The sequence below is a fragment of the Lepidochelys kempii genome, chromosome 23 (assembly GCF_965140285.1).
Source record: "Lepidochelys kempii isolate rLepKem1 chromosome 23, rLepKem1.hap1, whole genome shotgun sequence".
NCBI lineage: Eukaryota > Metazoa > Chordata > Testudines > Cheloniidae > Lepidochelys > Lepidochelys kempii.
Window position 1 is genome coordinate 17,265,954 of NC_136402.1, and position 12,073 is coordinate 17,278,026.

The window sequence follows — 12,073 nt, forward strand, 5'->3', positions numbered from 1 at the left end:
ATCCTCATGCTTCAGGGCACAGCTGCCCTTGGGCTGGGGCTCAGGAGGGGTTTTCCTCCGTAACAGGGAATGGAAGGGGTGTGGGCAACGGGTGGGGAAGGGGTTCCAGCTTCCTTTGCTGGTTCTGGCACTGGATACCGGGCTGGGGTGGGCCCAGGGGCCTGATCTGTTTTCACTGGAGGGTTTTCATTCACTTCACTTCACTGATTTCACTTCACAGGGTCTCAGACCGGGTTCTTGGGGGCCCTGCCAGCCTGCGCGGGCATCTGACCAGAGAAACACAGCAAGAAGATTTCATCCAACGGGGTTTATAAATTCCTTCGAGATTGCTCAGTGCAGGGAGCATTCGTGTGAACAAACAGACAGACACAGTGTGGACAGACACTGCCCCCCCCCAAGGGGGAGACACGCTCAGGCCTCACAGATTACAACTCTCAATCCACTCAGTCAGGTCCTGCTTTTCACAGTGGTTCTTCCAGTCGTCCCTGAGGGAGGGGAAGTGACAGATGAGATGGCGGTTCACCAGCACAGTAGCACTGATAGATAACCCATGGGGAGGGCTCACCCGGCGCTGAGCTGCAGTCACTTCTGGGGTGGGACAGATGGAGAACGGCCACACATGGGGATGGCTTGCCCGGTGCTGAGATGCAGCCACCTCTGGGATGGGGCAGTCAGAGAACAGCCGCATATAACACCACATTGGACTGTCTCGCCCAGTACTAAGATGCAGTCACCTCTGGGGCGGGGCATCTGGCGAACACCCACACACAACGCCTCATGGGGAGGTCTTGCCCGGTGCCCAGATGCAGAGCTCCTCTGTTGAGAATATCCCACCCCCAGGGAGCCCCCTTACCAAGCCTCCATGCCCTGAGGATCCTGCACCACTCTCTTCGCACAGTTGATGTCGTCCTTGATGTCGGGGTTCAGTAAATCTAGTAGCAAAGGTGGGAGGGTAAGGCAGGGATGGGCCCCCTCGGGGAGGCTGCAGAGTTGGGGGGGCTGGGATGAAAGGGGAGGGGGTCAGATCTGCTCCAACCACACCTCAGCCAAATCCACCCCCCTCCCCCCCGAATCCCCGCTGCCCCCCCCCCGGTGCCCGCTGAAGGGAAGGGTGCCTGTTCCCACCGCAGCCCATCAGCAGGCCGGGAACATACCCCAGATCCTGGGGGGGCTTCAGGAGGCAGGAGTGGTTAGAAGCCTGATTGGGCGTCGCACAGGAATGTCCCAGAGCACGGCGCCCCCCCCCCCCGCTGTGCCCCCCACCGACCCCAAAGCATGGTGCCCCCCACACTGAGCTTCCTGCCCGCCCCCTGCAGCCCAGCGCCCCACTGCTGAGCCCCCCACCAACCCCCTGCCTGACCCCTGCAGCACGGTGCCCCCCGCTGAGCCCCCCACTGACCCCCAGCCTGCCCCCTGCAGCACGGCCCCCCCCAACCTCCCACCCCCTGCAGCCCAGCGCCCCACTGCTGAGCCCCCCACCGACCCCCTGCCTGACCCCTGCAGCATGGTGCCCCCCGCTGAGCCCCCCACTGACCCCCAGCCTGCCCCCTGCAGCACGCCCCCCCCCAACCTCCCACCCCCTGCAGCCTGGTGCCCCCTGGCGGCCTCACCCTGGCAGCGCACGTGGCACAGGTTCTCCGACGGGCTCTGGGCGTCCTGGCACCACCAGCCGCTGTTGATCTGGAAGATGCCGTAGTCGGTGCTGCCGTCCGCATTGGCCCCCACGGCCGCCGTGTCGAAGCCGCTCTCGTAGAACGCCAGGCAGACCCCTGGGGGGCACAGCCCCAGAGAGACGGGGAGCGGTGAGGGGGGGCACACAGCCCCAGAGAGACGGGGAGCGGTGGGGGGGCACAGCCCCTTAGAGATGGGGAGCAGTGGGGGGGGGACACAGCCCCAGAGAGACAGGGAGTGGTGTGGGAGGGGGCCCAGAGCCCCACAGAGAGGTCCCATGGGGGGGGGGTGATGCGGGAGGGGCCCACAACCCCATAGGGAAGTCCCATGGGAAATGGTGCAGGAGGGGCCCACAGCCCCATAGGGAGGTCCCATGAGGAGGGTGATGTGGGAGGAGCCCACAGCCCCATAGGGAGGTCCCACAGGAAATGGTGCAGGAGGGGCCCACAGCCCCATAGGGAGGTCCCATGAGGGGGGTGATGTGGGAGGGGCCCACAGCCCCATAGTGAGGTCCCATGAGGGGGGTGATGTGGGAGGGGCCCACAGCCCCATAGGGAGGTCCCACGGGAAATGGTGCAGGAGGGGCCCACAGCTCCATAGGGAGGTCCCATGATGGGGGTGATGCGGAGGGACCCGCAGCCCCATAGGGAGGTCCCATGAGGGGGGTGATGCGGAGGGACCCGCAGCCCCATAGGGAGGTCCCATGAGGGGGGTGATGTGGGAGGGGCCCACAGCCCCATAGGGAGGTCCCACAGGAAATGGTGCAGGAGGGGCCCACAGCCCCATAGGGAGGTCCCATGACGGGGGTGATGCGGAGGGACCCGCAGCCCCATAGGGAGGTCCCATGAGGGGGGTGATGTGGGAGGGGCCCACAGCCCCATAGGGAGGTCCCATGAGGGGGTGATGCGGAGGGACCCGCAGCCCCATAGGGAGGTCCCATGAGGGGGTGATGCGGAGGGACCCGCAGCCCCATAGGGAGGTCCCATGAGGGGGGTGATGCGGAGGGACCCGCAGCCCCATAGGGAGGTCCCATGAGGGGGGTGATGCGGAGGGACCCGCAGCCCCATAGGGAGGTCCCATGAGGGGGTGATGCGGAGGGACCCGCAGCCCCATAGGGAGGTCCCATGAGGGGGTGATGCGGAGGGACCCGCAGCCCCATAGGGAGGTCCCATGAGGGGGGTGATGCGGAGGGACCCGCAGCCCCATAGGGAGGTCCCATGAGGGGGTGATGCGGAGGGACCCGCAGCCCCATAGAAGAGCCCGTGGGACACAGCGGAGGGCTCACTCACAGTTGGCCAAGCTGTAGCCCTCGTATCCGTCCATCCCGTTCTCCTGCAGCTCTTGCGCCAGCTCGCAGCGGGTGAAGATCTTCCCCCGGCCCCCCGTGCTCAGGCAAGCCAGCAGGGTCACCAGCCCCAGGACCCCCATCCCCGCAGGGCTGGAGTCGGGGGGCAGTCGGACTGCGGACCGAGGGGAGCTGAGGGGGCGCTCCGGGAACAGGCCAACGGCACCGTCGGGGCGGCGCTGGAAAGAGAAAGATGGAGAGAGAGAAGGGGGGTGTATGGGGGTGGCCAGAGGGGTGCTGGGCAGTGGCTGAGGGGCGAATGGAGATGGCCAGGAGGGTGCTGGGCAGTGGCTGGGAGCTGTATGGGGCCCCCCCTGCTCTCCGTGGCCGGGGGTCGTGGCCTCCCTTCTAGAACGCCCTGTGGTGTCATGAAGGCCCCATGTTCTAGAACCACCCCTTGGGGTTCCATGAGAGGGAGTGACTCCGGATTGACCCGGGGGGCGGGGGTGAGGTCAGATTCCCACCCTACCCCCACTGCAATCAGGGGTGACTTCAGCTGGAGCCAGGCCGGAGTGCGACCCAAGGATCTCTCGGTGCCGACGGGCAGAGGGCCCAGGGGGCGCTGGGCGTTTCACGGGGATCCCCTGGCTCCGATCTATGCCCGATCGTTCACTAAGGGGTGGGGTGGTAGGTCGCTCCCAAGAGCCATTCGCCCTCTGCTGGTAGATCGACCGATTCCAGGGCCTTTGTGATTTGAGTCTGACCTCCTGTCTGCCCGGCCAGAGACCTTCCCCACAATAACTCCCGGAGCAGAAACACGGCCCAGCTTGATTTCAAAACGGCCAGGGAGGGAGACTCCACGCACCCTTTGGGAAAGTGTCCCGACGGGTAATTGCTCTGCTAGAAAAACGACACCTTCTTTCCAGGCTGAATTTGACTAGCTTCAACTTAGAATCACAGAAGATCAGGGTTGGAAGGGACCTCAGGAGGTATCTGGTCCAGGGGTCGGCAACCTTTCAGAAGTGGTGTGTCGAGTCTTCATTTATTCACTCCAATTTAAGGTTTCGCGTGCCGGGGGATACATTTTAACGTTTTTAGAAGGTCTCTTTCTATAAGTCTATAATACAGAACTAAACTACTGTTGTATGTCAAGTAAATAAGGTTTTCAAAATGTTTAAGAAGCTTCATTTAAAATTAAATTAAAATGCAGATCTTATCAGTTTAGTGTGATCCTTGCCCTTGCTTTTCCTTGCCGAGTTTTCCACTGTCTGGCAGGTATTTGGATACTTTAAGCTGCACACAGGCTTCTGAGTGATCAGTTGTTAACTGGCTCCGAGAGGGACAGAGGACAGATTTCATGTGTGAAAATACCTGTTCACACAGGTATGTGGATCCAAATGCTGAAAGCATTGCAAACGCAATTTTCTTCAAACTGTTAAATTTCACAGGCAGGGATGTCCAGCAGGTCAGACCAGAGGCCCCGTGATCTCTCTCGGTAGCTTCACGTGCACTCTGCAGATCTCCAAACTTTGATGCCCACAATTCTGAGCTTTTTAACTGAATGAGCTGCATTTCGAAATCTTCAGCCCCCATCCACTGAAATACTGACAAATCCACGTCCCTTTCGTTGAACTTTTCAGGTTGAATTAGAAAAGAAAGCCTTGGGCCAAATCGCTGGAAATCTTGAGATCTGTCAGAAAATCCTGATTCCAGGTCTTGCACGTACATTCCAGTCTCAACGTCCAAGGCAGCGCGCGGGTCCACGAGGCGTGAGAGTGACATAAGCAGCGAATCAGGACCTAAAATTATCCCAGCACAGTGGCGCTGGAATAATTTTTAAAGTAGGGGTGCTGAGCTGCGCCCCCTCTTGCCCCTGTCTGCACCCTGCACTGCCCCAGGCTGGGGCCAGTGGGCCACAGCTGGGGGCAGCTGCAGAGCCCTGGGCCGGCGGCCGGGACCCCAGTCTGGCAGCAGAGCCCCCCAGACCGGTGACCAGGACCCAGAGCCAGCAGCGGGCTGAGCAGGGCCAGCGGATGGAACCCCGGCTGGCAGGGGGCCGGCGGCCAGTACCCCACGCCAGCAGCAGAGCCCCCGGGACCGGTGGCCAGGACCCGGGCAGTGTGAGTGCCCTGAAAATCGGCTCGCGTGCTGCCTTTGGCTCGCATGCCATAGGTTGCCTACCCCTGATGTAGTCCAACCCCCTGCTCAGAGCAGGACCAACCCCAACTAAATCATCCCAGCCAGGGCATTGTCGAGTCGGGCCTTAAAAACCTCTAAGGATGGAGATTCCCCCACCTCCCTAGGGAGCCCATTCCAGGGCTTCACCACCCTCCTAGTGAAACACTGTTTCCTAATATCCAGCCTAGACCTCCCCCACCACAACTTGAGACCATTACTCCTCGTTCTGTCATCTGCCACCACTGAGAACAGCCGAGCTCCATCCTCTTTGGAGCCCCCCTTCAGGGAACTGAAGGCTGCGATCAAATCCCCCCGCACTCTTCTCTTCTGCAGACTAAATAACCCCAGTTCCCTCAGCCTCTCCTCGTAAGTCATGTGCCCCAGCCTCCCTGATCATTTTTGTTGCCCTCCGCTGGACTTTTTCTAATTTGTCCACATCCTTCTTGTAGTGGGGGGCCCAAAACTGGACACAGGACTCCAGATGAGGCCTCACCAATGTCGAATAGAGGGGAACGATCACGTCCCTCGATCTGCTGGCAATGCCCCTACTTATACAGCCCAAAATGCCATTGGCCTTCTTGGCAACAAGGGCACACTGCTGACTCATATCCAGCTTCTTGTCCACTGTAACCCCCAGGTCCTTTTCTGCAGAACTGCTGCCTAGCCATTCGGTCCCTAGTCTGTAGTGGTGCCTGGGATTCTTCCGTCCTAAGTGCAGGACTCTGCACTTGTCCTGTTGTCACTTAGACCTTTGTCTGCCAGATTAAAGAGCCCGTTATTAAATTAGTCCCCTAAGTGGGGCACCTTGTTGAATTTCATGTTGCTGGCTACAGCCCAGTCCTACAATTTATCAAGATCCCTTTGACTTTTAATTCTGTCCTCCCAAGGGTTTGCAAACCCCCCCTCGCTTTGTGTCATCTGCAGATTGGATCAGTCTGCTCTATATCCCTACGGCTGTTAAATGACACCGGGCCCAGAACAGATCCCTGTGGGGAGATAGAGAATGATGGGCTCTAAATTAGCTTCTGCCACTCAAGAAAAAGACCTTGGAGTCATGGTGGAGACTGAAAACAGCGGCAGTCAAAAAATCGCACAGAATGGTGAGTCATTAGGAAAGGGATAGAGAATAAAACCGAAAATATCCTATTGCCTCTATATAAATCCATGGCCCACCCACATCTGGAACACTGCATACAGATGTGGTCGCCCCATCTCAAAAAAAGATAGATTGGAACCAGAAAAGGTTCAGAAAAGGGCAACAAAAATGATGAGGGGTCTGGAACGGCTTCCGTATGAGGAGAGATTAACGAAACTGGGACTTTTCAGCTTAGAAAAGAAACGACTAAGGCGGGATACAATTGAGGTCTGTAAAATCATGACTGGTTTGGAGAAAGCAAATCAGGGAGTGTTATTTACTCCTTCTCAAAACACAAGAACTAGGGGTCACCCAATGAAATTAACAGGCAGCAGGTTTAATACAAAAAAAAGGAAGTATTTCTTCACGCAACGCACCGTCAACCTGTGGAACTCCTTGTCAGGGGATGGTGTGAAGGCCAAGACTATAACAGGGTTCAAAAAAGAACTAGCTAAACTCATGGAGGATCGGTCCATCAATGGCTATTAGCCAGGATGGGCAGGGATGGGGTCCCGAGCCTCTGTTTGCCAGAAGCTGGGAATGGGCCCTGGGGATGGATCACTGGATGATTCCCTGTTCTCTGCATTCACTGGCCACTGTCAGAAGACAGGACACTGGGCTAGATGGACCTTTGCTCTGACCCAGTCTGGCCATTCCTGGAGGGAGGTTCCCACTCAAGACCGCCCTCCAATCCCTCCTCCTTCCATAAATAATGATTCTTCGTTTGCGGTTGTTTAACCATTTATAGAGCCACTTAATGGTAGTTCTGCTGAGCCCACATGTCTCCAGCTCACGTCTCAGGACGTCACGGAAGGAAATCGGCAAGAGGAACCCAAACCGGCCCAGGTGCGGAGACCGGGCAGCTGGGCTGACCAGCGGGATGGAGGAAACTGGGGGAGGCTGCCTTGTTTAGGGGAGCAAAAAGAAGGCTCTAGGGGGCTCTGATTACTCTTGATAGCTACATGGGGGGGGGGGCTAAGCCCCGGGGCTGGAGAAGAGTGACGGAAGCTAAGGGGCGATGTAAACAAATGGGCAGAAACATGCCACGAACAAATTCAGGCTGGAAATTAGAAAACGGTTTCTACTCATCAGCAGGGTGAGGCTCGGGACCAGCCCCCAACTAGGAGTGGGGGGTTGGGAGCAAACAATTTAACTGCTTTGAAAAGCGAGCGGATGAGGGCAGTCACAGGCCGACATTGCTTGTGAGAGCAGGGACAGGGCTCAGCTGCCCCGGGGCTCCCTTCTGGGTTACATCATATGTCCCTAACGTTCATGCTTCAGGGCTCCCACTGGCCACTGACAGGGGTCAGGAAGGAATTTTTCCCCTGGTCAATTTGGCAGGGACCTGGCAGGGGGAAGGGGTTCCCCTTCCTCTGCAGTGTGGGATGTGGGTCATTCACCGGGATTATCTGGGTGTCTCTCCCTTAATCTCTGCCCAGCCATTGGGGGGCCTCGGGCGTTGGTGCACCCCGGTTCCACCTCTCTGCACAGCGCAGTCTCGTCTCCCGTGGGCTCTGATACATGGGTCTCGTTCGGCCACGGGGATTGGGGCGCTGGCGCCAGGGGGTGGCCGGTGAGATCCAGAACTCAGATTGGGTGAGCGGGGCTCCTCTGGCCTTGAACTCAGAGAAGCCATGAACACACAGAGAGCAGGGCTCCTCCCCTCCAGCAGGGGGCAGCAGGGGATGGGGACACGCACACACACACACTGCAGGGTCTGTCCCCTCCAGCAGGGGGCAGCACGGACATACACACACCCCACAGGGACAGTCCCCTCCAGCAGGGGGCAGCAGGGGCACACAGAGGGAGAACATGGTATACACTTTGGGGCTGCTTTCGCCATGGGGACACTTCCCTCGCTGATCAGACCCCTCTCCCCATCCTCTTTCCCTTACCCCAGCATCTGGAACTCCCTCGGGGTCCCTCTGGCTGCAGTGACAGGGCCCCCTGCTGTTCCGGACACCCCGTCGCCCCATGCCGGCCCCCTGCCCCGACCCCAGGGACCCCACAAGCCCAGCGAACTCGGCACTCGAAGGGACAGGTTTATTGACCTTCCCCTTCCCCGGTGTCTAACTCTCCTTTGTGCGTGGGGGGCCCCTCGCCCAGCCCCGCTGTCGGAGCCGGACGCAGAAGCCAGCTGGGTCCTTGGAGATGGGCGCCGAGGTCCTCTGGCCAGATCACAGGTTGCAGGAAGCCACCCAGTGACTCAGGTCCCGGCCCTTGCAATGGTCGCGCCACGGCATCCTGACAGGGCAGAGAAGAAAGGTCAGGGGACAGAAGCAAAGAAGACACTGAGATGCAGCCACCTCTGGGGCAGGGCAGCAGGGGACCAGCCGCACATAACGCCACCTGGGGACGGCTCGCCCTACGCTGCGATGCAGCCGCCTCTGGGGGAGAGTGGCTGCAGAACAGCTGCACATAACAGGGATGGCTCATCCCGCAATGAGCGTCAGTTCTACATTATCCTGTGTGGTGTTACATTATGTAACACCATGGATCACACTGCACTTGCTGTGTTCTCTGGTGCTACGTAATCCGTCCATTTGTTGTATTGTGCAGTGATTCTCAGGGTTGCAAAAAGACAGAGCTAAGAGTGGAGATAGATAGATAGAAAGATAGATAGAGGGGGTGGATGGGGATAGATAGATAGATAGATAGATAGATAGATAGATAGATAGATAGATAGATAGATAGATAGATAGATAGATAGATAGATGGGGTGGGTGGGGATAGATAGATAGGTAGATAGATAGATGGGGTGGGTGGGGATAGATAGATAGGTAGATAGATAGATAGGTAGATAGATAGATAGATAGAGGGGGTGGGTGGGGATAGATAGATAGATAGATAGATAGATAGATAGAGGGGGTGGGTGGGGATAGAGAGATAATTTTTCCCATACCAGGCCCCCATCCCCTGCCAGTCCATCACGACTTTCTTGACACAGTTGATGTCATCCGCTAGGTCCGCAGTCAGTAAATCTGTGGGGAAAGAATGAGATGTGGTGTGAAGGGGGTCAGGATGTGTGGACCCTGATTCCCCTGCTGGGCAGGCCCCCCGTGCAGGCCCCCGGGCCAGCTATCTTGGACCAGACAAATCTACACTGCACGGGGCTGCTTCACCCGACGCTGAAATGCAGCCACCTCTGGAGTGGAGCAGCTGGGTTATTGAACTCTGGTTTGTCTGTCATGCTAGGAAAGGCCACATGGCTGGGGAAAGCCGAGTCCTACCTATCCATCCCCATCCCCCCCCCCATCTATCTATCTATCCATCCCCATCCCCCCCATTTATCTATCTATCCATCCCCATCCCCCACCATCTATATATCTATCCTCATCCACCCCCTCTATCTATTTATCCCCATCCACCCCCTCTATCTATCCCCATCCACCCCCTCTATCTATCCATCCTCATCCCCCCATCTATCTACCCATCCCCATCCACCCCATCCATCTATCCATCCGCCCCTCTATCTATCCATCTATCCCCATCCCCGTACACCCCCTCTGTCTATCCATCCCCATCACCCTCATCTATCTATCTATCCCCCCATCTATCTATCCATCTATCCCCATCCACCCATCTATCTATCCCCATCCACCCCCACTATCTATCCATCCCCAACCCCCCATCTATCTATCCATCCCCATCCCCCCCACCTATCTACCCATCCCCATCCACCCCCTCTATCTATCCCCATATGTGAAGAAGTGGGACTGTTCTTAATGTTTCCTCTGAATAGTGTGAGGGTGCCTCAGTTTCCCCTAGGCAGTTCTTAAGTATCTAGGTGGTGGGATAAGGGGGTATGATCATTGCAGAGCCCTAGAGGGCAGGTGTGTGCAGGGGTCTGGACACAGAGAATGGCCGACACCCTGTTTCCTGGGAATTGATGGCCTGGGCCCTTCCCCCCTGCGAGGTGAGAGCTAAAGGGTTGGAGAACAAAGGAATCCGGTGACCTCCTGGCCCGGGAAAGGGACAAGGCCCAGAGGAGGGGGGGCTGGAGGGGGTTTCAGTTTGGGACTCGCTGGAGACATGGAGTGAAGTGCAGACGTGGTTGTCTGGCTCCCTGCCCCACAAAATGGACCCAGCTGAGGTGTCCTGGTCTCTGCACCTACAAGCTCTGTGTTAGACCATGTTCCTGTCGTCTAATAAACCTTCTGTGTTACTGGCTGGCTGAGAGTCACGTCTGTCTGCAAAGTTGGGGGGCAGGACCCTCTGGCTTCCCCAGGAGCCCCGGACTCGCTGTGGGAAGCGCACGGAGGGGCAGAGGAGGCTGAATGCTCCGAGGTCAGACCCAGGAAGGTGGAAGCTAGGTGAGCTGTGTGTCCTGAAGACAGGCTGCTCACAGGAAGGCGACTGCCCCAGAGTCCTGACTGCCTTCATGGGGAGCAGTTCCAGAGCATCACCCAGGGACTCCGTGACACCATGCACCCCCTCTATCTATCTATCCATCTATCCCCATCCCCCCACTCTATCTAGCTATCCCAGACTCTCCCAGTCCCTACCTCGCCCAGCAAGGTGGCCCTGTGGGGCTGGGGTCCCTGCCCCCCTCTCCCCTGGGGGTAGGGGGGCCGTACCGCGGCATCGTGTCTGGCACAGGTCCAGCGTGCGGCTGCGCTGGTCACTGCACCACCGGCGGCTGTTGATCTGGAAGATCCCGTAGTCGGAGCTGCCGTCCGAGTTCTCCATCACGGTCCCCGTGTTGAAGCGGCTGGCGTAGAAAGCCAGGCAGAGCCCTGGGGGTCAGGTGTGCGGGGGGGAGACATTTCAAGCAGCCCCTTGGCCTCCAGGGCAAAGAGAAAGGGGGTCTCCATCCCTCCCAGCTGGCAAGGGGGACCCCGAGCAGCTGAGAGCCCAGAGCGTGGCTGGAGGCAGAGAGAAGTGACGCTGGGCCGGCTCGGTCAGTTGGGCCCGTTCAACCCATACGGACCTGAGCCAGGCCATACTCCGAGGAAGGAGGAAGGCCAGCCTAACTGGGGACTGAATCGTGCAAAGCAGGGACCCTGGAAAGGATCTAGGGGGTCCCCCGTGGACAAGGAACTCAACCTGAGTGACCCGGGCCATGGCGGGGAAAACAGGGCTCATGAAATCCTGGGACGGGCAAACAGAAGGGAGATGCCTGGGAGTCAGGAGACGGTTTTGCCTCTGTAGCTGGCACTGGTGAGACAGATACTGACAAACTGAATCCCGGTTCCCAGCCCCCCCAGCTCTAACCACAAGACCCCTCTCCCCTCCCAGAGCCAGGGAGAGAACCCAGGAGTCCTGGCTCCCAGTCCACCCCTGCTCTAACCACGAGACCCTACTCCCCTCCCAGAGCCAGTGAGAGAACCCAGGAGTCCTGGCTCCCAGCCCCCCCTGCTCTAACCACTAGACCCCATTCAGCATAGTTGGGGGGACAAATTGTTGGGAGCCTTCTAGGGCAAGAGCCGGAGGCAGGATGAGGGGGGAGGAGCACGGGGGATGGGCACTCACAGTTGTCCAGGCGGTACCCCATGAACCCGTCCAGCCCCCCTCTCTGCAGCAGCCGGGCCAGCTCACAGCGACTGAACACCTCGCCCCGGGCCCCGGCGCTCAGGCAGGCCAGGACGGGAAGCAGGGCCAGAGCCCTCATGCCGGGGCGAGGACGCCGGGTTCGGGGCCCTGCACCCTCCGTGCCACCTGCGGGGGGAGAGAAAGGCGAGGGAACGGAGGCAGGACGAAGGTGAGAAGCATGACCCTGGCCTCCCGCATACAGCTGGCAAAGAACCCAGGAGTCCTGGCTCCCAGCCCCCCCTGCTCTAATCACTAGACCCTGCTCCCCTCCC

At 58.8% G+C, this 12,073-nt stretch overlaps 2 protein-coding genes across 3 annotated transcripts; both read right to left on the reverse strand.

Moving 5' to 3' along the window:
* Window positions 1-270: 270 nt before the first annotated feature.
* On the reverse strand, window positions 271-3,099 carry LOC140902043 (lysozyme C, milk isozyme). Its single transcript, XM_073321664.1, has 4 exons — window positions 2,961-3,099; window positions 1,611-1,769; window positions 854-932; window positions 271-485 (listed from the first exon to the last, which is right to left on the reverse strand). Exons 1-4 carry the CDS (start codon window positions 3,097-3,099, stop codon window positions 419-421), a joined length of 444 nt encoding a protein of 147 aa, XP_073177765.1. The 3' UTR covers window positions 271-418.
* Window positions 3,100-8,290: 5,191 nt separating this feature from the next.
* Window positions 8,291-11,983, reverse strand: LOC140902165 (lysozyme C). Of its 2 annotated transcripts, none has more exons than XM_073321930.2 (4): window positions 11,742-11,983; window positions 10,775-11,005; window positions 9,172-9,250; window positions 8,291-8,513 (listed from the first exon to the last, which is right to left on the reverse strand). In XM_073321930.2, the coding sequence occupies exons 1-4, from the start codon at window positions 11,878-11,880 to the stop codon at window positions 8,447-8,449; spliced, it is 516 nt and encodes a 171-aa protein (XP_073178031.1). In that variant the 5' UTR covers window positions 11,881-11,983; the 3' UTR covers window positions 8,291-8,446. The 2 variants fall into 2 exon arrangements, with proteins under 2 accessions (XP_073178031.1, XP_073178030.1); XM_073321929.2 differs by having other exon boundaries at window positions 10,847-11,005; window positions 11,742-11,951.
* Window positions 11,984-12,073: the final 90 nt, after the last annotated feature.

Excerpts from the sequence above, each read along its gene's own strand:
- LOC140902043 (XM_073321664.1), bottom strand. The coding sequence starts at position 3,099 with ATGGGGGTCCTGGGGCTGGTGACCCTGCTGGCTTGCCTGAGCACGGGG. Across the intron at positions 933-1,610 it reads GTGCCACGTGCGCTGCCAGG|ATTTACTGAACCCCGACATC; the intron begins GTGAGGCCGCCA and ends CTTTGCTACTAG. Across the intron at positions 486-853 it reads CCTCAGGGCATGGAGGCTTG|GGACGACTGGAAGAACCACT; the intron begins GTAAGGGGGCTC and ends CCCCTCCCTCAG.
- LOC140902165 (XM_073321930.2), bottom strand. The coding sequence starts at position 11,880 with ATGAGGGCTCTGGCCCTGCTTCCCGTCCTGGCCTGCCTGAGCGCCGGG. Across the intron at positions 9,251-10,774 it reads GGGCCACCTTGCTGGGCGAG|ATTTACTGACTGCGGACCTA; the intron begins GTAGGGACTGGG and ends CTTTCCCCACAG. Across the intron at positions 8,514-9,171 it reads TGGCAGGGGATGGGGGCCTG|GATGCCGTGGCGCGACCATT; the intron begins GTATGGGAAAAA and ends CTGCCCTGTCAG.